Source organism: Brienomyrus brachyistius, chromosome 11 (genome assembly GCF_023856365.1).
Source record: "Brienomyrus brachyistius isolate T26 chromosome 11, BBRACH_0.4, whole genome shotgun sequence".
Lineage (NCBI taxonomy): Eukaryota > Metazoa > Chordata > Actinopteri > Osteoglossiformes > Mormyridae > Brienomyrus > Brienomyrus brachyistius.
Window position 1 is genome coordinate 28,205,383 of NC_064543.1, and position 27,057 is coordinate 28,232,439.

Here is a 27,057-nt window from a genome sequence, read left to right on the forward strand (position 1 = left end):
TTGCATCAGTGATAGTTGTAGAAATTCATCAGGAAACAGCTGTCTGACTGTGTCACAGGTACTGGCATGAAGGAGCATGACATGACCCTCTGTTGTTTAAGAAAATACTGGCGCAATACATCAGACTAGCACACCAGAAAATATACATTAAAAAAAAATAATAAAAGACACTTCATAACTGCATGAATTTATTTGTACTGAAGTCGTTCACAGTTATGGTACAGGGTGTGGGTTCATTTGTAGTTGATTTCCTGCTCAGTGTCAACTATTAAGTTGTACTTATCCTGCATGTTTTTTTTTTCTTCCCAAGTACAAAATAGAAAAGATATCAATAGGTATTGCTTTATTTCTTGTAGTTTAAAATCCCTTTCCTGCATCAGCCACCTGGGTTAGTTCAGACGATAATCCCCAAGCCATTAAGAGGTACAGTGTAGAGGAAGCATTGTAAAATATGCTCAGAATAAAGGAGGGCAGGGAGAAACACGAAAGAAACAAAAATGAAAATAACGACAAAGGAGGAGAACAGTAAAAAGAATCAGGACGGTAAAAGAGGTTAAGGCAAAGAGAAACTCTATGGGACAATTACATCAGTGTCATGCAATGAAAACCAATGCTGAACATGCACACAGTAATACAAGATTAAAGCCGTGAGCAGGGTTTCCATGTGCCCATTGCTAGAATTGAAATATTTACAAGAAAAATTGAGAGCATTTTTCTTCATCTGTTGTACACACACAATGGTATGAAACTGACAAACATCAATAGAAGGTCTCCTCGCAATGAGGCTAGTCTACAGTTTAAATTTACCTGTAAATTATTTATTTTAACATACACTACACATCCGTTTTTTCATAAAATTTGGAAATAAATGCCTGTGGATGTTCCCTGGTTATACAAAAGTAACAGCATGTAAATAAATAATGTAAACAATTTTCATAGAATTCATAATAAATAAAGAGACAACATTGGAATAAAAATCATAAATAAGGGAAGGGGGAACAAAATCTCTGAGTTTAGTTGCAAATTGCCCAGTCACCATAAATAACACTGACAAAATAGTTTACAAAGAAAATGAAAATGATTTTCTTCACAATGAGATGCTGGATGCAGACATGGCAACGAAATTTTTCCTGGCTTTACACATAAACAATGGTACAGCTAGACGTTTTTACATAAGAAACAGATTCAATCTGTACAACAGAATAGATCATTTGTGTGTCCCTCCCCCCAAAAAAATCCCTCTCCTAGCACCATACATCAAAACCCTTAAAACGTCTGAAATAATGATTTCAGTCCATTTGCAGCAATCATATTTAGTCCAGCATGGTTTCAAACCCATTCACAGTCTATTAAAAGAAAAAATCAATGTAATTCAGCAAGCGTCCAAGTTCACCATCGACAAACTTCTGCAGTTCTCATTGTCTTATTTTATGCATGTTTTTCTTTGCGCTTTTAATCAGCTCATTCCTTGTTATTATACAGCATCCCAGAGTCTCTGGATGTGTCAGAGTTCGCTTGTGTGATGGAGACATTATGGAAATGAGGAGGAACGTGGCTGAGAGGCTCAGTTTAAAATTCATCCTTCACATGGGGTAAGCGGAGATGGGAGGGTGGGTCCCCAGACAGCATTGTCGGGGCCATATGCAGTTTGGAGTTTATGCATCAGAATGATAAGTGGTCCATTTCCTCAGGAACTCGACCACTTGCTGACAATAGCGCCTCCGCCAGCTAGCATCCATCTCACACCATACTTGGCGAGGAGCAGGAACTGAGCTTTAACAAGTTTTCTGGATAATTCCTGGTAGAAACAAATTCAGTTATCACAAATGTTAGCAGAAGAAGAGACAGACTCACAGGTCAAGTAGACAGAGTGCCTCGGGCGAAAAGGAGCTTTCTTACCGGGGGGGGAGGGGCAAGGGGTGGGAGGAATGCGGGGAGGTATAAGGTACGGAGTGAGAGCATCAACAGGTTATTCTCAAAATATTTGATTCATTTATGTATTTATGTACAGCAATTCAATAATACAAAAGTTTGTCTATAGACAATATCCAAAGAAGGCTGATATTTACAATTTGCTAGACTCGGACTATTTACGCACTTGCTACTGTATTTCTACGGATTTTATGGCCTAAATCTAGTTTCTGCTACATTGTTTTTTTTTTTTTTTGTTTTAAGGCTGCTCTGGTGTCCCAATAGATGTCACCATCTTTGCCTTGTCTTTGACTGCTGAGCACTTAGGGTCCCCTCTAGAGCCATAGTCATTAGCCTCGGGGTCATGTCTCGTGTTGTTTGAGGAGTGCTTGCTGGGCGTGCCAGGCGGGTGGGCCACCTGGCCGTTCTTCTCGTCTGAAAAAAGTTGTTTAATTACGTCAAAGAAGTTACTCAATGGGCTGCCTAGGTACAAAAACGGGAAGAAAAGAAAAGAAAAGAAAAAAAGAGAGAGAACAAACAAATGAATAATGGGATTCACGAAAGAGAGTACAGTGATGAGAGGGAGGGAGAGCAAACGGTAAAAGAGAGACTCAGAGCCATATTCCAGACCAAAGTGTACAGCTTCTGCTCTACGTGGATCTAATTTTACATAAGGACCAATTTCAGCCTTGATCAACTAATTAATTGGTTTACAAAACTGGTGAATGTCCATAAAAAAACCCTCCTGTGATTAGCGATCTATGTGAAAAGTAACACAAATCAAATTTAATAAGATGGCAACTGGAAATCTACCACAAATGTTTCTTATAGAACGTGAACTGCGGGGGGGGGGAGGGGGGGGGCTTCAGAGTCTCAGTTTTACCTGGCAGCACATGATGTCCATGCACAAAGCCGAGCTGTGGGTGAAATCTCAAGGTCCTAATACAGCCTTTCCCAGAGATTTCAGCACTGCCCTCCACGTCGCAAAAACTGAGGGACCTGAACTTCTTTGAGAAACACCAAAATGTAGTAGCTGTCTAAGACAGAGGCGACTTTATATCATACTGGCTACCAGCCCGTTATACCGATACCATTTTTCCATTTTGAACCATATGACTTACCTAAAAGGACCTCTGTCTGAAGTAGCAGTTACAATAATTCATTACACAGTTTTTGTTAGAGTACAGTAATGCGAAATAACTAACAGACATTCTGACTAAAAAATCTCTGGGACAAAATTTTATTGGACAGTTAAAGCATTACCACCCACCACCACTAGGGGGCTGATGATCAAACTTGGAGATCTGACTGATATCTTAAGTTTTTTTTATAACCTGGAGTTGATTTAGAAAGGGTGGAATTCACAGACCCTGTAGGCAGACCATCAAAACAGATCAAGGAGCTACTTAAGCAATGTATAACTATTAATATGGATGATAAATATTGTTATAATGTTATAGTAGTACAGTAGATAATCCTTCTTCCCCACTGCACTTGGATCGAATGTAACTCCAGGAGCTTCTGTACACTGTGCTTTTAAATATACCACATACATATACCACTGTCCAGTACAAATGATGTACAAACATGAACAGGTGACTCGTATAATTTATTGAATGCCTTTAGAATGTAATTCAGTTACTGCCACAGAATTACAAAATTATGATGGGAAAGCCTACAGTAAATGTGCTATACAGTTCTGAGGGTTTAAAAGTAACACAGCAAAAGCAGCAGAATCTGCACTGTAGGACAATGTGAGCTTTATGAATTAATCATGCACAGCTTGTAAAACCAGTCAGTCAGAATCCAGTTTCACACCCCACTGCTCCTCAGAAACAAGGTCGGGCAAATAAATACAAGCATGGATATTCATATGCTAATTGTTTTAAAATCTGCCTCAGTGTATTTCTCAATTCACTGAAACTCAGAACAGAAACACAAGGTTTTAAATGTGTGGATCTTAACAAACATGCATGTATATATTTTTGCAATTGCTATACTACAATGACCTGCTACATGAACAGAACAGAGAACAGAGATCTAAACATTTGAATATTTGTATTTAGATCTCTTAAAAACTGATAGCTGAATTGATGTATCAAGTGTACAAATTAAACTCTCTCATATACATTTTTTTAACAGTAACAGCATACTATACTGATAATACTGGATTATTCCTAGCCTCGACATGCCCGTTATGAAAGCATTCCCTTTAGGATTCTCAGTCTACCCCACAAACACTGAAAGGTTTGCCAGTGCTACCCAACAGAGCCAGTACATGTCTTTAATCGAAAATCTTAGTCAGCTGACGTGATACCAATCAATGATGTCTGAGTGCCTGTAAGCCTCAGCATTAACCAGCCTGCCTGCTTGTGTGTTTGCTAAATGAACTACACGTAACATTAGCTAAGTTTACAATTAATTTGCCTCCTCCTGTACCTTCTTATGTGGCTGATGGTAAGATGCTTTTCAGTGAAAAGTAATGACCAGGTTTCATGCTGTTCGGTACATCACCAATCCCTTCATTAGTTTTAACTCCTGTAGAAAAAAACTGATATTATAATATAATGTGAATGATGAGAAAAGTGTAAGATTTCGAACCATCGTCATCATCATCATCTTTATCCTTAAATCTGTTTCTGAATATTTTAATTGACTAGAAATATAATTAACTATCATTTCATGTGCTCACTTCTGTACATGTTGTATATTATAAGCTTACATTGAGATAAAAAATGTAACGCTGCTGAACACAAGTGGAAGTCCCGTGGCCCCCAGTGGCTGAATAGAGCAGAAAACTGCAGGCCTAGTAGAATTTCACAGCATTGCTGAGGCTGATGGATTGCACTGTGGGGAAAATTATTTCAAAGGCGGCAGAAACTCTACCACAGATAGCAATTTCTATGCCTGTGTTGGGGTCTGTTTGGATGTAAATTGAGGGGCAAAAACAAATATCACTGGCAGTACATGTTAGGCAAGTGCATTGAATTATAAGTAAATGGCTGCAGCATTAAACAACTCACAGTGAAAGAAGTGATTATGAGCCAGGAGCTAAAACAAAGGAAATCAGGACACAAATACTCAGTCCTCTAATATAATATAATAGAATAATGGGATAGCAACTGTTTTCTTTTTGCTATTCACACAGAAATGTGGGCAGGTCTTTCTTGTAACACAGAGCCGGTCAGGTTATCTAAGTCACAGCCGATCCCTGGACTGCCCCCATATAAATGCTTTGACTTTCTCCCTGATTTCCCGTGAAAGGACACGGTTCTGGGATACAGATATATGGAGAAAAAAAATGATCAGCACAGGAATACTTCCCGAAAATAATGTGTGTGGACAAAACAAATTTGTCTTTTTAAATACCCCAATATTTACAGATAGCTGTGAGTACAGACGTTCCTCTACTTACGAACTTTCAATTTACAAACCTTCAGACATACGAACGAAGAGGATTGTAGATCTCGTGAATTGCAGTACCTGACCAGCCTACCCTGATGCTGACAGCAATCCGTCACAGTATCTAACTGGGAATCCCAATCTAGGAATTGCTTACAGGCAAAGAAAGCTCACACCAGTGCTCAATTAAACCGCTGATGTTTGGCCTGTGCAGTGATTATACTGCAATCAGCACAGTACAGGAGTCTGTGTTCTTTTCATGCAGCTCGTCTCCTGCGGCGGGTGAATGATACTGTACCACTAATGATGCTACATGCCAATTGTTAGCCACTTCCTTTTCTTTCATCAGTAATTTAAATTTATCCCACTAGGTTTGTTCATACAAAAAAAGTATTATTGCTGCTTTGGTACAGTAATAATCTGTCACAGAAGTCTTTTGTCTTCTAGTTCAAGTTTCTATCCGCCTACAATTTGATCGCAGTTTCCTTTGATCAATAATCCCTTTGTCCACTGGATGGAGACATACCTTCAGGACCAAACCCTAACACTCACTCATAAAAATTCCTGCGGGACCTTTATCTATCAGAGCTGACCTCCCTTTGATCTCAGACTGAAACAGACCGATACTGATGGCTCATATTTTAAGTTTTTTGGTTTAAAAGCTTTGTGAGCAACAGTGCATGTAACTGAAACCATGTCAGTCCTCTTCACAGTGACCTTAGAGTCTGTACAGCTATATTACGCTCCTTATTATGTACTGTACATGGTTAGTGCCACATATGGAGAAAAACACACAAAAACTACACACTACGCATATTCTGTATGTACAGTACATCAAATATAAACCCTGTTTAGATCATTCATTTCTAGACCAAAACAAGAAAAAGGGGACAGATGTGTGGTCAGGTTCAGACAGGCAGTTTAATGTGACTTTAAGATCAGAGGGAGATGGCAGATAGACTGAGGGCTCCTGGCTGGGAAGGTCGGCCACCTGACAGGTCCAGAGTGTTCATGGTCTAGCACTATAGAGTAAATGTCAAGCCACTGAACTTGCTTGTTTTCAGGCTGTCTGAGAGCATCAGCCACCCTCATTTAGCAGGAAAGGCAATGCTGAAATGCTTTGGCTGCCTCTTTAAGCGCTGTTATCTGCACAGTGAATTGGCAGCTTTGAAAGGTGGCTCCAAAATGTTCTCATTCTACGGCTCGATGCTCAGTCCCAGAACGAAAAACATCCTCTTTTCACTTGTCACTTTGAGTTGGATGTTATCTCTGGCAGGTTGGCAGTGTTTTGGAGGTTAAATCTTCCTTGTCAAATACATTGCAGCACACAAGCGTCCATTACCATATGCCATGTGCCGTATGACAATAACCAAAGGAAATCTTACTAGGCCACACAGCACCATAATACTACAAAGAGCATAATACTCCTCTACTCTCACCTGCCAAAGTAAATCCCTGCAGTACTGATTTATAATGACATTTGTGTAACTTGTGTAACTAATGCTTCCATTGCCAAATGGATCTTTCTGAATGCTGAGTACGTGTCTTGATACACAGAGGTTGGCTTTTGAAGGACAGCATCGTTTATCTGCCTGATTCACAGAGTGCACAGCCATACAGTAGATACGTCTTTTAAACATCAGAACCACACAAAAAGATCTCAGGTGGACAGAGAGATGAATCCAATGACTGAAATCCAGCACAATACTAGCACAGTTCTACTAGGTCAATGGAACAGTGGGAATGACTCTGCATGTCCCCACAGATGAATTCTCTGTCATGTGCCCAAAGGTCAAAGGCGGGGGGTCAACATTAATATCCTCAAAAGTGAGGAACTTTTTAGCTCTAGGAGCTAACCAGGTTGATGAGTGACATGAGCAGATGAGTGAGGGGTCGCGGAACTTAGTGCTAAGTAACATGAGATGGCGTTGATGACAGTTGGGAGTTAGCACTGTCTGGCACCTGTTACTTCCTGATATCAGTATCCATCCACCTATGCCAAAAAAGCAGCTTAAATCTGCCGCTTGCTGCGCTATTGATGAGACGAAGAAGTCAGCTAAGTATGTTTAAAGAAGCTTGAAAACACCACCCACAATGTTTACGTATCAGCACCTTGAAATGTAAGATAGGTGTTTTAAACCACACTTAATGCCCGCTCGCTCGTACGTATGTTTCTGGCTGCACTTACATTTTAACTTTCACAGTGATCTTTGAACTGTGGTAATTTTTCATTTAACTGTCCAGCAGAGGGCGATGGCTTGTATCAGGAAATTTGCCAGAAACACAAGCACATACGTATATACTAGATCGGCAATGCTGACCCAACAATGGCATGACTAGAAACAAATGTTGTTTGCCTTTCTTTTCTTCTCTTTTTCCCTGTCAGCCCCGAATTTTTCAGGTAGCCCATTCTATACGTTCCTATTTACTACAACTGACCTAATACAACTTGAACACATTTAATGGGACACAAATAAAATAAAACTTAAAAAAAACTTATGATGTATCTTTAAGACGAAATAATCCCTACATTTATTCAGCAGTTATAAATACGTCCCTACACCAGCTACAGATAAATTTTTGCTTAAATATTCCTCTGTTATAAAGGATGCACAGATTATTATACCATAATGGTTTTTGTCTCATAAGAAAATCTAATTAGTTTGTACGTATAGATATGATTTCTTTTTTATTTTATTTTGGGATATTTACTGTAGCTTTTACATACACACACACACACATACACACATACACACATACACACACACACGTGCCCCTGTAGTGCAATACTAAAGGGCCTGCCCTCTAGTGGTGAGGCCGATGGCAGTGCAGGTTGGCTGCGGGCAGAAGAGGCTCATGATGTGTGCAGGAGAGCAGGAGACAGGGAAGCGTGGAGGTGCGGGTCGTCCCCTTCACCATGGCTAGGGGGTGGGGGGAGGTGGCAGTCTGTGGCGATGCCATAGCGTGCTGTGTGGGCATGCATGTGCAGAATGCCTCGCAAGAAAGTGGAGAGGCGTGGGGGAGGGGAGCGGGGACTGGGGTGGCCTATGTGACTCACCAGACAGTTGCTGAACCCCGGGCTGGTCATGTGTGCTTAATAACTGCGCCTGAATTGTCTCGACAACCCTCTTGAAACGCCGGCTGGGTCCTGCAGATGGAAAATGAGTGGGGAAGCATTCAGCGGATGCACACGTGGGCATTCGTGCATCTGGGAGAGGCATGATGGGTAAGGGTATGGCAATCCAGCCTGACGTTGTTAGTCCCATTACCATGAGCAAGGTATCCACCCTGAAATTACTCAAAAAACTGGAGCCAAAGACACAGTTAACAACATTCAGTATTTATTTATGTGCTTTTCATCCATGAGCTATTAAGTCATTAATAGTTCATAGTTAATAAGAAGTTATCCACCCCAAATTTTGCGTTCAGAAGAATAATCATTCTACCAGATTTTTTAACAAGGGGTTCCTTGATTTGGTAAACAGACAAAAAATAAATAAGGTGGTGGAAGTGGGTAATAATAGGCAGATGGTCCGTGCTACAGTGCTCGTTAGGGAGATTTAAAGAAACAGCAGGCTAGTGAATACTGAAGAATATTTCTTTCCCCAGAGCCTAGTTCAATGCCACCCCATGGAGCAGAGTGTTTACAGTAGGCAGCATATTAGGAAATGGCATCTCGCTGAAGACAATGGAATAAATAGTTTCTCTCTGTTGCTAGGAGCAGTGATGTCACAGGGGGGTTCTCTCAGTCCCCATGGTTACCTGAAAGCAGCGTGAAGGTGACTGAGTAGATGCCGTTCTCCTTCTGTGCAGCACTGCTCTCAGTGTAGGTGATGTCTACCTGGAACTTGACAGGCTTCTGGAACACTGCTGGCCCGGTCGTGGACTTGTACTCGGCCCGGAAACTCGTCTGTGAGATCACGCTGTGGCTAAGGCTGGGGATCTAAGAAAGCACGGGGGGGGGGGGGGGGGGGACAACATCACTTACACAACTGCACAAATGGTGACAGGCAACATGAGAACATCCTGACAAGATATATATACAGTCAATGAAGCTTGTTAGTGTGGCTTGGGATAATATTTTAAATTAACATACAACAGAAGATAACTGATTAATTTGTAGTTATACTGTCAAGTGCCAGAGTCACTTCCAGACCTGACATGAAAATACGGAAGGTGTGGAGGCAGCTGGAATGAACAACAAGCAATTAAAGCAAGAAATACTCTGCAGAGGTTCAGTATAACTGATGGCAGCGAATTCATGAAGCGACTTGTGAAAGCTTCTGCTTCTCTCAGTACCACCAAATACAGCTGCCCCTCCAAAAGCAGCACACAGCTGAAGACATCTTTAAAATGTGCCACAGTGCCAAACCCCCACAGCAAAATGGAAACCGTACAAACAAATGCATTATAGAATTGCAAAAAAAAAAAAAAAAATAGATTTCAACAACTGCGCAGTCCAACTGAATCGAATGCAGGCATTGAAGCTGCTGACCAAATAGAGAGAGATGAAAGGTTTATATAAAGACCAGCAGAGCATCAAGTTCAGATGAGTGCTGGAGGGTAAGGAGTGTGAGTGCTGAAGATACAGACGTAAAGCCTTACTGAAAGGAAGGCATGTACAATGTCAGCTTTGATGGAACTCAAGGGCTTGTCCTTGATGACCACAAAGATCTGCTCCTCCTTTTCCAAGTTGATAAAGTTCCCAAACCACGATCTTTTGGCAAGTCTGTATAGAATACAAAAAAAGAGTCTTACAATCATCCCCACTTACTGTAGGACACATCATTAATAACAGAAAGGGAGAAGCCCACACTTAGCCAGATAGAACACAGGTGTGGGTTACAGTACATAAATTAATGAGACCGTCTTACACAAATCAGGCCCTGACAACTACTGACCAAAACCAGTAAAAGTTCAATTGTCAAATATGGTTCTTTCCTATAGAAGTAGAACTGCTTTAAATCTATAATAAAAAATTATGGCTATGCATGGTGACTGAAGTTTGCTGCTTGCTACTCACAGAGAGAGAGTCGTAACGAAGATGAAAGGTTTCTTCTGTGCGGCCAAAAACATTCATCTGCCTGGATAAAATTCCGAAGCGCATAATAAATGGTTGCCTGAGCTGCAATTTCATGATTTAGAATGAGATTTATAGGCGGGGAGAGTGAAGGCAGAAGCCTTAGGAAGCAAAGCGGACGGATCTATGTTACACCAATGCAGGAGGAAGATGGAATATGACTAGGGACCATAAAATCAGTGAAACAAAGGGAGATGGTTTTTTTCTGTAACTGCCAGGAGGAACTAAGACATTGGCTGGGTAAGACACAGTTACTGGCATTTGTCTTCAGTGGAGTTAACGAATGGGGTTTGCACAGGGTTTCTTCACGGATTCGATCGAGTTACTAGTAGAAAATGATGAAAAGTGAAACTGCGCTCAAGGCAGAGGGGGCATGTGACAGCACTGTTGGCAGCCCCAGACCCCACTGAGGGTGACAGCATGCTTGATTTTATATTCGACTTTCAGGCCAGGACAGAAACGAAAGGAATAAACAATATAGACCTCGCTGCCCAAAGGCACAGAACTATGAATGCTAAGTGTGATGTCAGAATGAGTGTCGAAGTGAGACTTAAGCAACGCAGGTTTGGTCACCATATCTTAAAAAGGACATTGTGGCCTTAGAAAAGGTGCAGCGTAGGGCCACAAAAATGATTCCTGGTCTTAGAGGAATGTCATACGAGGAACGGTTACTTGAGCTAAATCTGTTCAGTCTCAAGCAAAGGAGATTGAGGGGGGACATGATCCAGGTATATAAGATTCTAACAGGTTTGGATGCTGTTCAACCAAATAGTTACTTCAGCATTAGTTTAAATACACGAACTCGTGGCCATAGGTGGAAATTAGCGGGAGAACATTTCAAGCTGGATTTAAGGAAACACTTCTTTACGCAGCGTGTAGTCAGAGTATGGAATAGCCTTCCTGATAATGTAGTGCAAGCTGAATCCTTGGGTTCCTTTAAATCAGAGCTAGATAAGATTTTAACGACTCTGAGCTATTAGTTTAGTTCTCCCCAAGCGAGCTTGATGGGCCGAATGGCCTCCTCTCGTTTGTATAGTTCTTATGTTCTTATGTTCTGACCCCTCTGCCATGAGCAAGAACTACCGTCATCATTCTATATTTACATTTATTTTATTTTACTTTATGTAACTGAGAAATTGGGGTTAGCCAGTCTCTGGAGTTAAGGGTCTTGCTCAAGTGCCCAATGGTGTCATCACTCAGCCTACCATGGAATTTGAAATGGAACCCTTTTGATCAGAGGAGAAGAACCCCACCCTGCAGATCCACACACTGCCCCCGGTCACAGTGAATGTATCATAGACTACTCTGTGAGCTCCCACCAACTCAGAAACATTTCTGGCTCCAATAAAGCACAAAATAACCAAAAACGAAGTAGCAAAACACACACAAATAGTCTACTGAATCTGGGAGGAGGGCTGTATGGGGGGGGGAGGGCGGTTATGGGGGAGATTGCCAACATGAGGGCTATACCTACAGTAGCAGTCAAAGGCTTAGACACACCTACCCCCAGAAAGCTTTATTAAAGGTTTATAAGGTACTGTTCTCTATAATTCAGAACAATTATAAGAAATGAGAAATAGCATATATGGAATTATGCACTGACCCAAAAAGTATTAAACAAAAAAATTATAAATTGTTGGGGAGGGGGCACCTGCAAAGGTTGGGCCCCAGAATTTGCTGGTTTAAATCCCATGGTTGGCAGAGTAATCTAACAATTACGCCCTAGAGCAAGGCCCTTAAGCTCAATTGCTCCAGGGACTGGCTGACCTTACTGTTTCCTCTATGCCAGTTTCATGTGTTGGCCTCCTGCGATGCTTTCCCAGCTGTCCTGAAGGAGGTCCCACATATGCAGAACACTTATTTCCCACATTTCCTTCACTGTCCGGTCAAACTCCTCCAAAACCATTTCTGCTGTGTTTAGGTCAGGTGGCCAGGTCATGTGATACAACACTCTATCTCCTTTGTAGGCAGCTTGGCGTGTCTAAACTTTTGGTACTCTAAGTATAAGATCTTTTTGGATCAGTTTACTCTGAACTGAAAACAAATCAATTCAAACTTTATGCTTGCACTTTTATTATATAAACATTATGAGGTAACTTACTCAGGGGAAGACTCTGGAGTAAGGCTGGACATCTCCTCTTGAGTAGGAACTGCAAAGAGTTCAAAATGAGTCAAATGCTCCAGCTGCGAGACCCCTTTCCGCTACTGAAAAGAAGTGTTCAGCATTTCACTAACACTAACAAATAGGAACCTGCTGGATTATATCTTCAGCGATGCATGATCATTTTAAAATTCATGGAATTTTAAGATAATTTACCAGAAATAAATAGAATTCATGTGAGTCTAGAACATATTAAGAATACTGATGTATACTTATACTCAATGTTCATGTTTTTTACAGATACTGCAATGACAAACTGCATCCATAAAAAAGTAGAATCTGAAAATGAGAACATTTATCTTCTATACAAATGATGTATTCTATCATTACTCAGCAGTTTTCATCTTTATAAGTTGAATTTGATTTGGATTTTTTCCTGACGTGTTTACTGATATCTTCGTTTATCATAGAGATGACCCAGCAGCTGCTGCTGAGAATCATGGCACGGTGGACCTGTCCAGGTGCTTCCAGTACCTTGGAGTTTTCTGCGGTGGAACCGTGGCGATCCCAGGAAGCTGTTCTTGATGGAGTTAAGGCGTGCCCTCCAGGGCATTCCCCCAATGGAGGGGCTGGGGGGCGGCGTGGGACTGGGGGTACCAGATGGGCTCTCCTTGGGGGTATGCACTGGTGTTCCTTTGGGGGTGGGGAGGGGGCTCCCCCTGGGGGAAGGGTGGGGGGTCACCTGCACGATGGGGATAGATTTGACGCTGTGGTCAGTGCTGACCATGGGGTGGAAGTGGTGGAGCCGGATTGGGGACATGGGCGGCACGGGTGTGTAGGGGACGGAGAGCTGGGAGGTGAGGGGGGGGCGGCGAACCTGGGGGCTATTGGGGACCACAGGGGAGAACTGCTGACATGGGGTAGAAGGCTCGGATTTGGGTGGGGGAGGGTCAGGCCCAGCATTGGGCAGCGGGTTGGACCGGGTTGACTGCAGGGGTTTCTCGGTCACTTTGGGCTTGGCTGGTAAAGTCTGGGTTTTGGGGTTGGCCAGAAGGGGGCCCATGATTGGCTGAAAGGAGCTGGGGGTATGTGCGCCTGCCCTTAGGGTGTGTGGGGAATGTGCAGGGCTGCAGTTGGCTGGCTGGGAGAGGTTGGGCGAGCGGGGCGGGATAAAAAATCTCCTAACAGGCTGCAAGCGGACATGCAACCAACGTGCGCCGGATGGTGAAAGCGAAGCACCGAAACGGCAAAAAATGAGCGGGAGGTGAGGCACAAATGAAATGCAGGCCAGGAATGATGGGGATGTGCAGAAGGAAAAAAGAAAGACAAAACATGCAGTTAGCCAATCAGCCTAAGTGAAGGAGGCAGCGAGAGCACAGCAAACAGACCGAGATGGTCATTAAAAGGAAATATGGAAAAAAACCACGACAACCACAGCAGCAGCAGCAGCAGCAGCAGCAATAGAGTTACTCTGCAGACTTTATCAAATTAAAGTGCTGGTGGAACCTAAACAAGCAAGACGAGCGCCAAAGAGCAAAACAGGGAGCCTATAACAGGAGATGGAGGCGGACTGCAGACACAGCATTTGTATCCCTTTTTATTGTCAAACTGCCCTTCTCACAATGAGGTAACGCGTTGATGCCTTGTAGTGTCTCATGTTTATTTCCAGAATGTTCTTCTTATCTATCTTTGGTTTCTAAAACACTCATCATAAACTGCAGTACATATCATACTCCCCGAGTGTATTACTTACTCGTACTGTATTATCTCATAACATTCAAGATTCAAGATATACACATATGCAACACAGTCCTGGCCCATAACAAACTTAAACTTTAACAACTGTTCTTTTATATGAAATATTGCATGAGTTAGTAAGTTTAGCAGAGTTACTTTCTGAGTAATAAGGATACAGTAATAGCTGTGCAAAGGGGTGCCATTAGTCTCTGACATAAGAAGGAATACCGGTTGAGAGCATGGGCCGTGCAGCCCAATGGATGCAGGGGCACACAGGCTGCTGGGCGGCTTACCCGGGGGCTGCTGAGGGGGCTGGTGGAGAGGCCGGAGGAAGCGCCGCTGATGGACCGCGACCTGCGGGAAAACATGGGCCATGCGCAGTGAGGGCATGGCCCGCGGCCAACAGTGAGAGGGGACCGCGAGATGCGGGGTGGGGGGAGCAGAGCTGCCAGGGTGTGGAAAACTTTCAGTTCTATGGAATTCCCTCAAGTGCCCCCTGTCCCCCGGTATGGGCTTCGCAACAGCAGCTTGTTCATTTTCACCATGTGGCTGAAAATTAGATTTGAGGTTTTTACTTGCTGGCGCATCTGCCCGCTGAAATGAGCCCAAAACAATGCGACAGGATTTATAAAACAAACAGCTGGTTGCTTGCCATCACACAGGCGGGGGAGGGGGGACATGCAGCTACTGGGCCGCTGACCATGCTTATTGCTATTGAAAAAAGGCTGGACTTCTGCCACATCAGGCACAGGACCTGCAGTTTTCCCCAAAGCACCAATCCAAAATGGACCTTTTTCCTGCACTTTTTCCTTTTTAGAACAAGATCATGGACAGGTAAAGAAGGGGTGTCGATGTCCACCCATCTGCTTTCCCTCCCATATCACTGGACTATACTGCAAGCTTCAGAGGTCATTGCAAATTACAAATATAAATAAGTTACAATAAAGTTGTACAATATAATTTCTATGTGGAGTAGAAAGACAAATATATTTTCACATTTGCTTGCGCTTTCCAAAGTGATTTTATATCTTTTATTCCTCCAACTATGTTCTGGATTAGAATAGATTTATTTATTCAATTATTCTTTAAGTTCTGCTTTTGAATAATTATGCTTACTTTGCACATTGAAATGTAAACGTATTGATTTAAAAAGAAGCCAGTAAATGTTTTGAGGAAATATATTATACACAAGGGGACATGTGGCATAAAGATCACTAGAGCTATTAATGGGATCCAGTTGCATGCAGACAGAAATTCATATCTAAAACAAACATGTGCACATAAAATAAAGACACAAACTAAGGCATTAAGAACCTTAGGAACCCAACTGAAATTAGTCCGCACATTGGAGTGCTTAAATTCTAGGGTGTGGGAAAGAAGGGTGGGAGATCACAAGAGGACTTCCAAAACTCCAAAGCCATTATCCATGACAATGCAATGCCTGTCAAGCAAACCAGTCCAGAAAAAGGAAGGGCAGGTGAAAAAGCGACAAAGTTACCAAAAATACACTGAAAGGAAAAAGCAGTAATAAGTATCTAAAAGAGAGACAAAAATCTTAGCAGGGGATGGATAAAAAAATAAATTAATCCTCCCCAATAGGCGACAGAATAAAGATACAGAGAATCTTTCCATTCAGAATTGGAAATATGACGGTGGATGTACCAATAGCCTCGTTCTCACACATAAGAACAGCTTATAGTTTGGTCATAAGAAAAATATGTAGTAAAGTGACCTATTCAGGTACAGCCGTCACCAACTTCATGATGTTTTGGCAGTTGGCCAAATGTACAAGTATTCCAAAGTTTTATTAAAGTATTTCAAAGTTCTGAGGTCCAAAAGTCTACATTTGTTTCACTTTCACGGAACACATTTAACTGTAATCCTTAGCACAGAAACCCTCTTCCTTCACACAAGATCAATCACAAAAAGATCTGAAAAGGAACCGAAGTAGCACAAGTGATAAGCTCACCCCAGATGTTTTCACACTAACAGAAAGCAAAAAAACAATACAGAGAGAATGGCACAAAAAAAGAAAGTGATGAAAACCAAGGAAATTAACCCAAAATCAGGTTCCACTGTGAGATAAAACGGTAACTGCAAAACTTATTAGATTAGTGTGGAGAGGTGAGATAGCATCTGTTTGATGTGCAAGGAAGCTGCAGACTGGAGAGGTAGGTATACCCGCCAGATGTGATGGAATTGAGAGAGAATTTACTTTTAATGTTTGTCTCAGCTCTTTCCTGTTTATTCAACAATCAAGAGCCAGAAAATAAGGATGGACATGAAAGCTCAGTGAAGTGGCTTCCCATCAGTAAACTAGAAAGTCCAGCAAGCAGAGCTGCCTGGCAGCCCCAGGGTCATTACAAGGAAACACCCAATCTCCACTTTAAAACCTCTCATGTCTGTTATTAGATCACAGCATAAAAGAAACACAAAATCTTTAATTAAAAAGAGTAAAACAGCAGTAATGCCCAGATTGGTGGGATTACTGGTAGAATCTCTCTGAAAAAGTACTACAGGAATAATGGAAACAGAGAGCACAGAAAACGAGGGCAGACCGTGTGTGAGGATATCTGTGGTGGTCAGAAAGTGTTAGGGAATTTAATGGCGCTTTTCCACTAGCATACAGGAACTGAGCCGCACCTGAGCCGTACTGTGAAGAGACAGTTACCGCATGGTTCAAGCTCTCTGTGACTTTCCACTGGTAAAGGATAGGCTCTGCAAAGGCATTGGTGGGTTTGGAGAGCAACAGTGACATAAAACCGAAGAGACACTTACTGTATTTACTGTTCTCACAGCGTATGTCATCAGTTACTATGTGCTAATTTCCACTAGCATGTCTGTGAGAATCGCCATGTTATGTTAGCATCAAACAAAATTAGCATTTGCTTGTGTAAATCTGCATTATGAATCCACTCTGTTCAGCTGTTCTGTAGTACGTTTTTAAGCAGGAGGTTGGAAATTTTCAAGTACTGAGTTAATGTGAATGCATCAATACATTGCAATGTGTGATACTACTAATAATGAATAACATATAGAATTTGCCCTTTTTCCTTCACATAATCCATGCATATCGACACAGATCACCGGTATCTCCATGCATTTCTACCAATCAGCTAGTGATGCAACCAGCTCAGTTTAGTCACACTTTCAGCCCTGCTATTAAGCAAGCCCATGGTTGTGTCCAGATTCAGGGCCTGCATCACTCTAAGGCTTTATTCGTAGACCAGATGTGTCACAGCAGCATGGCAAGGCTGTCCCATCTCAAAGGCTCCTTCAAACACAGTCTAAAAATGTGTTCTTCTTTTTCCGAGTTGTAAAAGATGCACCCGATGGATCTTTTGCAGCTCAACTTAACTTAAGATTCACTTTTCTTCAGAGGTAAAGTAGATGTGTCCCAGCTAGATGATAGGAGCAGCACTTCGTGACTAAAGGGTAAAGGCGGGGAACAGCTAATAACAGCCAGAATATCCAATTTGACAATGCTTTCTGTTCGACCTTCTAAGTACAAAGGCTCCCTTAGCATAAGAATGCGGTCCTTGAGTTGGGACAAAGCTCTTGTCAGAGTGAGTACAGGTTGGGTACAGGTCACATAATTTACAATAGTACAGTTTGAGTACAGCTCGGTTCTTGGTGCCAGTGAAAAAGCATTATAAATTGGCCAAGCCTAAGTGCTGCAGGTTTAACACATTTTAATTGGCACCTGACTGGCAGCACAAACAACAGCTTAGGTGAAGTATACATGTTAGAAACTTTTAAAATGATTTAAGTAGGTTATTTAATTTTCGTATATTAATGTTTAGAATGGAAATGTCTCAGTGCATCTTTATGCTGCAAGAAACATGGGGGGAAGGGGCAGAATCAAGGAATACCTTTCTTTGTTGATTTTTGCATTGGCATCAGAGATATCCAAGCTTTTACTGAACACAGCCTTACTACAGCAGGGGACAAAGTGAAGAGAGACAGTCAGTCACTCTCTGTGCTCTTCCACATGTCTAACTGCCCTACTAAAAAGTATTATATGGTTTACTATGAACAGGAGGCCATTAAATGGCCCCTGATGAATCACCTGCAATCTCAGTATAACTGAGCTACAGTAGAAAAAACGAGAAGAAGGTGGTTTTCATCTTAGAAACGGAGAGACATCCAGGCCACCTGAAAGAGGCAGTGAGATGCCACGATCGCTAATGAGACCTGCTGGCACATTCTGGCTTCCTCCCGATTTATATTAAATGGTCAGGCATGGTCCATTAATAACACGCTGCATCTTGCATTAAAGAACTACAGATTCAAAGGTCAGCAGTTTGTTATAATCAAGATGTCCCAGAAAGATCAGGAGAAATAAATAAAAATGCTTATTCTACAGGCCCTGAGAACATCTGAATGAAGATTCATGCGAATGCTCAGATTTTTCAAGTATGTAGTGTGAAATATGCAGATGTGTTGAGGAGGCTGTGTGCTGCAATGCTGACAGTGGCAATGTGTGAACGGTGCCTGTGATAGGTAATACTTGCACGGTGAGCTATACCTCTGGCCGTGCTGAGCCATGTCAATGGCCCGGCGCACTGGCACCGGGGAGCCCCCGTCTGTCACACTCAGCACCTCCATCGACTTCCGCTCTGGCCTCCTTTTGCCATGCCTGTTCAGCATGGGTGAGTCCACACGCTTCTTGGGGGGGTCTGAAAGTGTTGATGGAAGGGGCACATACCAATCAGGGAAAAAAATTTAATTAGAGACGGGAGCCGTGGTGCGGCTAAATCACTGATTAATGGAGCATGGTATTATTATGCATTCAGTGAAATTTTGAGTCCAAAATGAAACTGGAGTATTGATTTCAGGAAGTATTTACACAATTCTAAAATGCACGTTATTACTTAGAATAAAACAAATAAATAAAACATATAGCTCAGATGTCAAGATAAAAAAAAAACAATCCCAATCTTTATTGTAAAGTTATTAAAGGAGTTTGTCTTCATCTACAGGTTAGAGGTATTAAGAGTGAACGGGAAATGGGAAAACAATCTGTGGCACCTATATCACTGCGAGGTGGGAGGTTTTGGTCTTCATGGCTGGGATATCTTTCCTTGCGATCCAAGAGAAGGAAGTAAATCATCTTCTCCTGGTTGTCACTAGCGGGAGGATGATAAACATGCAGTACTGTACATTGGCAGATTCAAGTAGGAAAGGTTTTACAACTGCATAATTCACTTCGGGCAACCACCAAAGGTTGTTTGTAACCACGCTTTTGTTTATGCCTAAGTAATTGTAGTTGCACCAGCTTAATATATGTGTGTGATAATGCAGAAAAGCTAATCACTGCAGATTAATTCATAAACAAATGGCAACGCAAGGAAGACATTTCCCATGCCATTGCTGTAAGTGAAAAAAAATCACTTTGGATACCAGTAATGCAGCCATACTGAAAAAACAATGTACAGCTGTTTGGGTTAAATGGACACCTGGACAACTGTTTGGCTAAATGGATGTGGGGAAGAAAAGGCATGGCTGGCACAGGCAGATGGAACCATATCTCTGTGTTGTGATTAATGCTCTGTGAGAGTGGAGAGAAATAAGAGAAGCACAAAATTCACAGGCCATTCATCACAGGCAACAACAGGCATTTGCAGATAAAGTACACTGATAGTTACTATGCCACTAGACGGTGAGATGATAAATCTGCCGCCCCTGAAAGGCCTGTTCCCCTCTCCTTCCCAGTGTTACATAGGAGGCATACAAACATGACCACTAAAAGTACCCCCTAGCATGAATGAATTATTAACATCTAGGTTCTAAAAAAGGAAACATATCTGCAGAATCCTGAGGTTATTTCAAAGATATGGCACTTTCCAGGCATTTCTACACAAATATAATGGCTTCTGTGTCACTGAAATTATGTTTAAAGAAAATTCAATGTTTGAAGTTTTTAGAGTATCAGCTACAGCAGATGTGTGCTAAAGCTGACCCTTATGGGGGCCATATCCGGCCTGGCGATCACTAAAACAAAAAAAAAATCGATAAAGTTTTATGTTCAAGTCATGAATAATTGCAAGTAATACTACTTTCATAGCGATAAACAAAAAACAAGCCTCTCAGAAAAAACTGGTCATAAAATAGGACATGAAAATAATCATTAAAAATGGGCCTTGTTGATATGGCAAAGTTTGGATTTGGCCCTCTACAGAGAATTCCTGCCTAGGCCTGAGCTACAGGATGTGCAGAGACATGAGTGACCAGCCCTGTGACCCCATCCACCCTGAGATTAGCCACGCCCTTGGCACTCACTCCTCTGCCAGCAGGTCCTTCAGCAGTTTGTTCTTGTCACGGAAGCAGCCCAGCGAGTGCATGCTGTCCAGCACATCAGGGTCAATGTCTTCAGCAGAGGGTAGCGTGCGGATTGTCACCTTCCTCGGGACAGGCTGCTCTGGCTCAGGCTCATTCTTGCCCCCTCTAGATCCAAATCCATAAAACGGGGATTCTATACAAAATTCTTGAACTACGCCAGTCAGTAATACAGATGAGCTACCCAGTAGACCCTTGCAGATTAATGACACAAGCACATACTAGTGCAGAAAAGAGTAGTACACTAGGGGCCAAAATAATGGAAACACCTAGCATTTTTGGCATCACACTTTAAAAATTACTACACGAATATTGGCAATAATGTTTATAAACAATCAAAGAATGTACACTGGAAGATTAAATAAGTAATTGAAGTAACTAGAATAATGATCTGCAATCTCTAAAAACTGGAACTGTTTCCATAATTTTGGCCACTAGTATACATATATTAGATCAGTGTTTCCCAACCCAGTCCTCGGGGAACCCCGGCAGTCCACGTTTTTGCTTCCTCTTAGCTCCCAGCACAACTGTACCAGGTATTCGGTGTTCCTGATTGGATGAGACCTGGGAGGAAGTAAAAACGTGGATTGTCCGGGGTTCCCCCGGGGACTGGATTGGGAAACACTGCATTAGATGATGCAGAGAAGCATTGGACACAATTAGTCAACAGCCATTGGACACAGTTCCTCCTGCTGGCCTAGGTGAGCCTACACTGTTGCTGCGGGGGGAGCCTACAGTGTTTGTTGGAGGGGAGCCTGCACTGTTGGTGAGAGGAGAGACTACACGGATGTTGAGCTAGGGGAGCCTACACTGTTGTTAAGCTAAAGGAGCCTACGCTGTTGTTGGGTAAGGGGATCGTATAATGTTGGTGGGAGAGGAGCCTACACTGTTGTTAGGCTAAGGAAACCTACATTGTTGCTGGCCCTGGGGAGCCTACACTGTTGTTGGGCTATGAGAGCCTACACTGTTCTTAGGTTAGGGGAGCCTATACTGTTCTTAGGCTAGGGCACCCTATATTGTTGGTGGGGGAAGAGCCTACATCAGGGGTGGCCAATCTTATCCGCAAAAGGTCGGTATGTATGCGGGTTTTTACTGCAACTCCCTAATTAGGTGACTAATTAGAGGACTGATTGGCTGAAGAGTCGTCACACCTGGGTTTGAACAGCTGAACTAAAGGTTATCCCAAAAACCTGCATACACACCAGCCCTTTGCAGATAAGATTGGCCACCCCTGGCCTATACTGTTGTTAAGCTAGTGACCCTACACTGTTGTTGGGCTAGGGGACCTTACATTGTTCTTAGACTAGGGAAGCGTACATTGTTGTTGGCACAGGGGAGCCTACAGTACACTGTTGCCTACTCACGTTGCCCACAACTCCACCCCCAGAATAATCCCACTAAACTACATCAGCCAGAGTTGGTGAAGGAGAAATACTCACATGTACCATGTGTGCTTCTGTATTTGTTCCAACTGTGTGCATGGGAAGCATGAAAACAGGATGAGAAATATGGTTATCATATCTGCATGTGAGCAAGTGTCACACCAAAGAATTACGAAGTTAAATGAAGACAAATGATTATGGATTCTATTGGGCATCTCAGAATTCTCCATAATTACAAGAGTAATTATCTTAAATAGTAGGAAAGCACAGCTGATCATTTATGTAGCACCTTATAATTATCCATCCATCCATCCATCCATCCACTTATAAAGTCAAGTTCACAAGGTCAATATAACCAGCCAACATTAATAAAAAACATTTTGCAGTAAGAACCATTAAATAGTAACATGGAAAAGCAACTGATGAAAGGATTTTAAAATCTTATTACAGACCAAGAACATAAATGATTCTGATGGCTTTTTGCTCCTGTAAAGGAATTGCCCTCCTGCCTTCTAACCCACGTTATTTTTCCAAATTGAGATTCAGTTTCAATGCTATTGGCATTTTACAGCTATAATCCGGTTTCTGGTAGCCAGGAATGTGAAACAGGCGAGTCACAACTGAAAGAAAATAATTCCTGTAGTCCATCCAGAGGAATAACTTAATCAACAGCAAATCGATGTAAATCAAATTCCCACAAATCACCTGGTGCAACAAAATTCGACAGGAATGAAGAATATTTGTGACAGGGCTGCACTCTGATACTCTGATACTGCACTCACAGTATCAAACCAGCCTTAGGCTGCTCCTTAAACAAACACCCTGAGTATAGGAATCGTTGCCCCTCCCTGACGTTAAAGAAAACCACTCACATCTGTTACTGTCAGCATCAGGAAATAATATTACAAGAGGTGCCATGTTGGCGGAGAGGAAGTACCTATTAACTCAACTACTGCAGAGGCTTATTGAAACTGCTCTGACAGGCTCAGTAATTTTGAATGATCACTTCACATGTTACCTGCAGAGAAATCGGCTTGCAGCACATCGATCTCTTTGTTGGTACGCCTGTGAGCAGACGTGTATGTAGGAGAGACAGGCCCTTCAGAAGGGTACGTAGTGTGAACCATTCCACAAATAAAATTAATAAATGAATAGAAGGAGGATAAAATCATAAGCAGCAGAAGATAAATGTGTCAGCTGAGCAATCAAGAAATACTGATGATGTGTAATTATGCATAAACCCGAATCAACAATTTCTTCTATTAAACCAGGAGTAACCGATTACTGTTACTGAATCATATGTTCAATATTGTTCAATTACCTTAATAATCCAAACTTAAAGGAAAAATGTATTTTTAATTGCTCTGCAAATAAATTATCTCAGACACATTCATTATTAACAATCATGTCAAATGGAATAATATCTTACATAACCAATTTGAGTTATTTGTACAAAAACACAATAACTGGCATCATAAAACCAGATGCCAAATGCAATAAACCGTATACAGTGTTTATCTGTTTAATGCACTATAGCATTCTGTATAAGACCATCCAGAGGTCAAGTCTGGAGCAGGACACTCAGTGTTTTGCAGCAATAGTTGCAGTAAATTGTACTGCTTATTCACTATCTCTACAGTAGCCCTCATGCTTAGTGTGGCGTTCCACAGGGGAGATCAGTATGGCTGAAAAGGGAAATTGCAAAGACAAAGAAAGTGGGGTCATAAATAAAGCTAGCTCTTGTTTCCCAAGAGGCTGTGAAAACATAAGACTCAGCTGGATCCAAACATGAAGTCAGAACTTCATATCACAAGCCTGTTATTTCTAGCTTATGACTGCAGCTTCTTCTTTAAAAGAATTTCACAGATTTTCCCAGAAAAAAACACAAATAGTTTTCTGCAGCATATAGTATATAATCAAAAATCAAGGAAAAATACTTATACCCCACTGCTGGGACTATTTATACTCTATAAAGGCAGGAAAATACAATTCCAGAAGCCAGACTATTCTCTGATGTCAATTTCACAGCATGTGTTGTACTGGAATAAATACAGGAATCTCATATGAAGCGAGAGGCTGGATCCACAGAGGTCGAGCCTTTATACCTTCAATGTTGGAGACAAACCAATTACGTGAGTTCCTATGAACTGACCGTTAGCCGCTTGGTGGCGTCCACCTCGATCATGCCCCGAAGAAGGTTCTGGCAGTCTGGTGGGATGAAGTGTGGCATGTGGAATACACCCAGCTTCACCTTTTCAAGTAAGTTCCTCAAGTTATCATCATCGAACGGGAGGGCACCCTGGAAGACAGGAAGTTATCACTGGCAATCAAACATGACAAGGCAGACGATGTATAACCTGTTTCTAGTACAACTTAACAAAACAGGGATGTGGCAAGAGAACAGTGCGTGTTGTATGAAAATTAACTTCATCTGATAACTAAGCTATAAGCACCAATCTTTCATGACCACTTATCCAGAGCAGGACCCAGAAAAAGCCTTGAGCCTGGATAGGATCCAAGCAGAAGGGGATATGGGTGGGTCTACAACCCTGGAGATGCCAGGGCCCAAAGTTATCGTGATGAGGTATAAATAAGTAAAATTGGGTTCCCAGCATAGAGAATGACCACTCTTGGTAATTAGGAGTGCTTCCCCTATTCCCTATAATTAGCAGCACTTTCACTTGTTTGTCAGAATCCCAGACACAGCAAATGTCTGCCTTTGATGAATGACTGCCGCAGCACAAAGGAATGAGCAGGACTATAGCAGATGTTACTGTCAGCCTAACCAAAGCCTAACACCCACTAAAGGGACAGTGCCAGCTAAAGTGAAACAGAGTACCCAAAAAAAAACATTTTAAATAACAAGGCTGAACACACTAGAGCAGCTACTACCTGTAAAATTCCACCAACAATAGAAAACGCAAAGAAACCAGGCTTTATCAGAGCATCACACAAAGAAAAATAACTGTGGGTCATTGATGCCTTTAAACCTGTGTTCTTGTACATATGTCAATCCACAAACAAAATAATTAACATTCAATTTGAAAACAAAGACAATTAACTTTTTCAATGACTTGTAATTTTAGGGTCCAACCTAACAAACCCCATACGAATTATGAAATTAAAAGAAAATAGTAAATTAATCCTCGTTCAATTTGCTGTTGATGATGAGTGATTCTTTGCGGTGACCATGACAACATATTACATAAAACACAGAAGAAGAACACACATATGATGGAGATCTGGCTGTATTTATCAAGTGTGTATGGCTCTCTCCAGCAGAAGGCTTCATGTTGCTCCTGAATGAGTGGCATGATGGTTCAGTGGCTCACAGTGCAGTCTCACACCTTCAGGTTCACTGGTCTGGTTGCTGCCACCAGCTCTGTGCGTGTGGGGAGCTTGCCTGTTCACCCAGTGTTTACATAGCTTTCCTAAGCGTGTGAATTTGTTGAGGCTGTCCCCTCCTCTGCGCTTCCTGGGACAGGCTCCAGGTAAACCAGGAAGCTGTGACAGCTACTATGGAAGACAGATGGATAGAGGTTGCGGAAAGGCAGCCTGTGAGGGCTGATAGTCATCGGCAGATTCCCCGATGCTGTATGGGCTGCTTCTGCTGCTGCTCTTTCTGATCAACATGAAGTGACGACAAGCGTCACATGTTTATTTGGCAGAAAGAGATGAAGCTGGTGTCAATTTGCACAATATGGTAGCATAAGACAGCAACTACTGTACACAATGTGATGCCCGGCTTGTACGATCCTCGTGTGTGCCACGCCCCCTGATTATCCACATGTGCTTCCCTGATCGTACCCAGCTGTGTCTAGTTATTTTGATCAGTCCTATCTATTTAAGTCCAAGTCTTGCATGTATCCCTTGTCCGTCATTGAAGTCCGTTTGCGTGAGATGTTTCCTGCACCCCGTGTTCGTAATAAATCCCCGTATTTCCCCGTATCCTGCCTGCCTTGCCTGTTTCCTGCCCGTCCGCCGCTCCCGTTAAACGGCGATCGTGACACACAACACGTAGTCTTTAATTTTCATTTTTAATTATTTATAGTAATGAATTTGGTTTATATCTGCATATTTTGTTGAAAATACAAATATATCCATCCATCCATCCATCCATCCATCCATCCACCAACTTATTCTGGACAAGGTGGTGAGAAGGGCTGGAGCCAATCCCAGCCATGGGCACAAGCTTGGGGTTCACCCTGGATGGGATGCCAGTACCTCACAGTGCACATACACAAATATAAGCACTTTAAGTTATTTCCATTCACCCCCAAGAAAACAATTTCAAAGACAAAAAACATAACCTACTTGCAGATGTCTAACATCTGAAATCACTTTTACCGGTTTGTTGTTGTTTGGAAGATAGAGGGATAGATGGGTGAATGTTATTCCCCACAGGAGTTATATCCGTTAAAGTCAGAAGAGTGTGAACAAACAGCCATGTTAGACCTCTTCATGTCTAGAGCACCTGAAAAGTACTAGTAAATTCTAGACTCAGTGGTTTGTGTTACTTCATCATGACAGTGATGTCATCGCTGCTCACACACTTTGATATTTCTCATCCACTGCTGTGTCTCTACAGCCCAACAGCATGGTTTCTGTCCTCACATGCCTCTTTAATCAAATTATTAGGCATTCTGGAAGCATCTTAAATGGGCATCACCAGGCGAATAGGCGCATTCCATTGGAGAGGATGGTGGTCATTTCCATAACCCCATGAAACATAAGCATCCTAAAATTATACTCTTGGAGAGATATGAGGAACATTTCATTTCCATAAAGCAATTTCTAGGAAAATGCATATTTTAGAGCAACCTCTAGGCTCTGGAAGTTCAATGCAGAACAAGACATAATTTAATAGAGTCATGTAAATCCCATGTTGGGCAAATACATAACATTAATTTATCTAGTTTATGTCTTGTGGTGTGTATAAATTCTGAATGTCATTTCTATTGCAAAGAGAGGTTGTAGCAGTGAATAACTCTTCTATGATACAAGTCAATATACATAATTCTTTTAAGCAATATCATTCAAAAGAATTGCTTCTGAAAATACTGCAATGTTTTAATAAAATTACTGGATAGATTACAGTCAAGATG

General features: G+C 42.0%; 1 protein-coding gene across 5 annotated transcripts in view; it reads right to left on the reverse strand.

Moving 5' to 3' along the window:
- Positions 1-73: 73 nt before the first annotated feature.
- The window catches only part of brsk2b (BR serine/threonine kinase 2b), a 169,087-nt gene continuing 142,103 nt past the window's right edge, over positions 74-27,057 (reverse strand). The window contains exons 8-19 of one of the 5 annotated variants that reach the window (XM_048969745.1): positions 24,105-24,251; positions 22,010-22,041; positions 20,514-20,678; positions 19,263-19,360; positions 18,760-18,910; positions 14,525-14,585; positions 13,029-13,236; positions 12,495-12,543; positions 9,919-10,042; positions 9,076-9,256; positions 8,372-8,461; positions 74-2,346 (exon numbers count right to left, since the gene is read on the reverse strand). In XM_048969745.1, coding sequence (XP_048825702.1) covers positions 2,171-2,346; positions 8,372-8,461; positions 9,076-9,256; positions 9,919-10,042; positions 12,495-12,543; positions 13,029-13,236; positions 14,525-14,585; positions 18,760-18,910; positions 19,263-19,360; positions 20,514-20,678; positions 22,010-22,041; positions 24,105-24,251 — 1,482 coding nt within the window. In that variant the 3' untranslated portion in view covers positions 74-2,170. Of the gene's footprint in view, positions 2,395-8,371; positions 8,462-9,075; positions 9,257-9,918; positions 10,043-12,494; positions 12,544-13,028; positions 13,684-14,524; positions 14,586-18,759; positions 18,911-19,262; positions 19,361-20,513; positions 20,679-22,009; positions 22,042-24,104; positions 24,252-27,057 lie in introns of all 5 variants that reach the window. The other 4 variants (XM_048969744.1, XM_048969743.1, XM_048969742.1 and 1 more) reach the window with 4 other exon arrangements.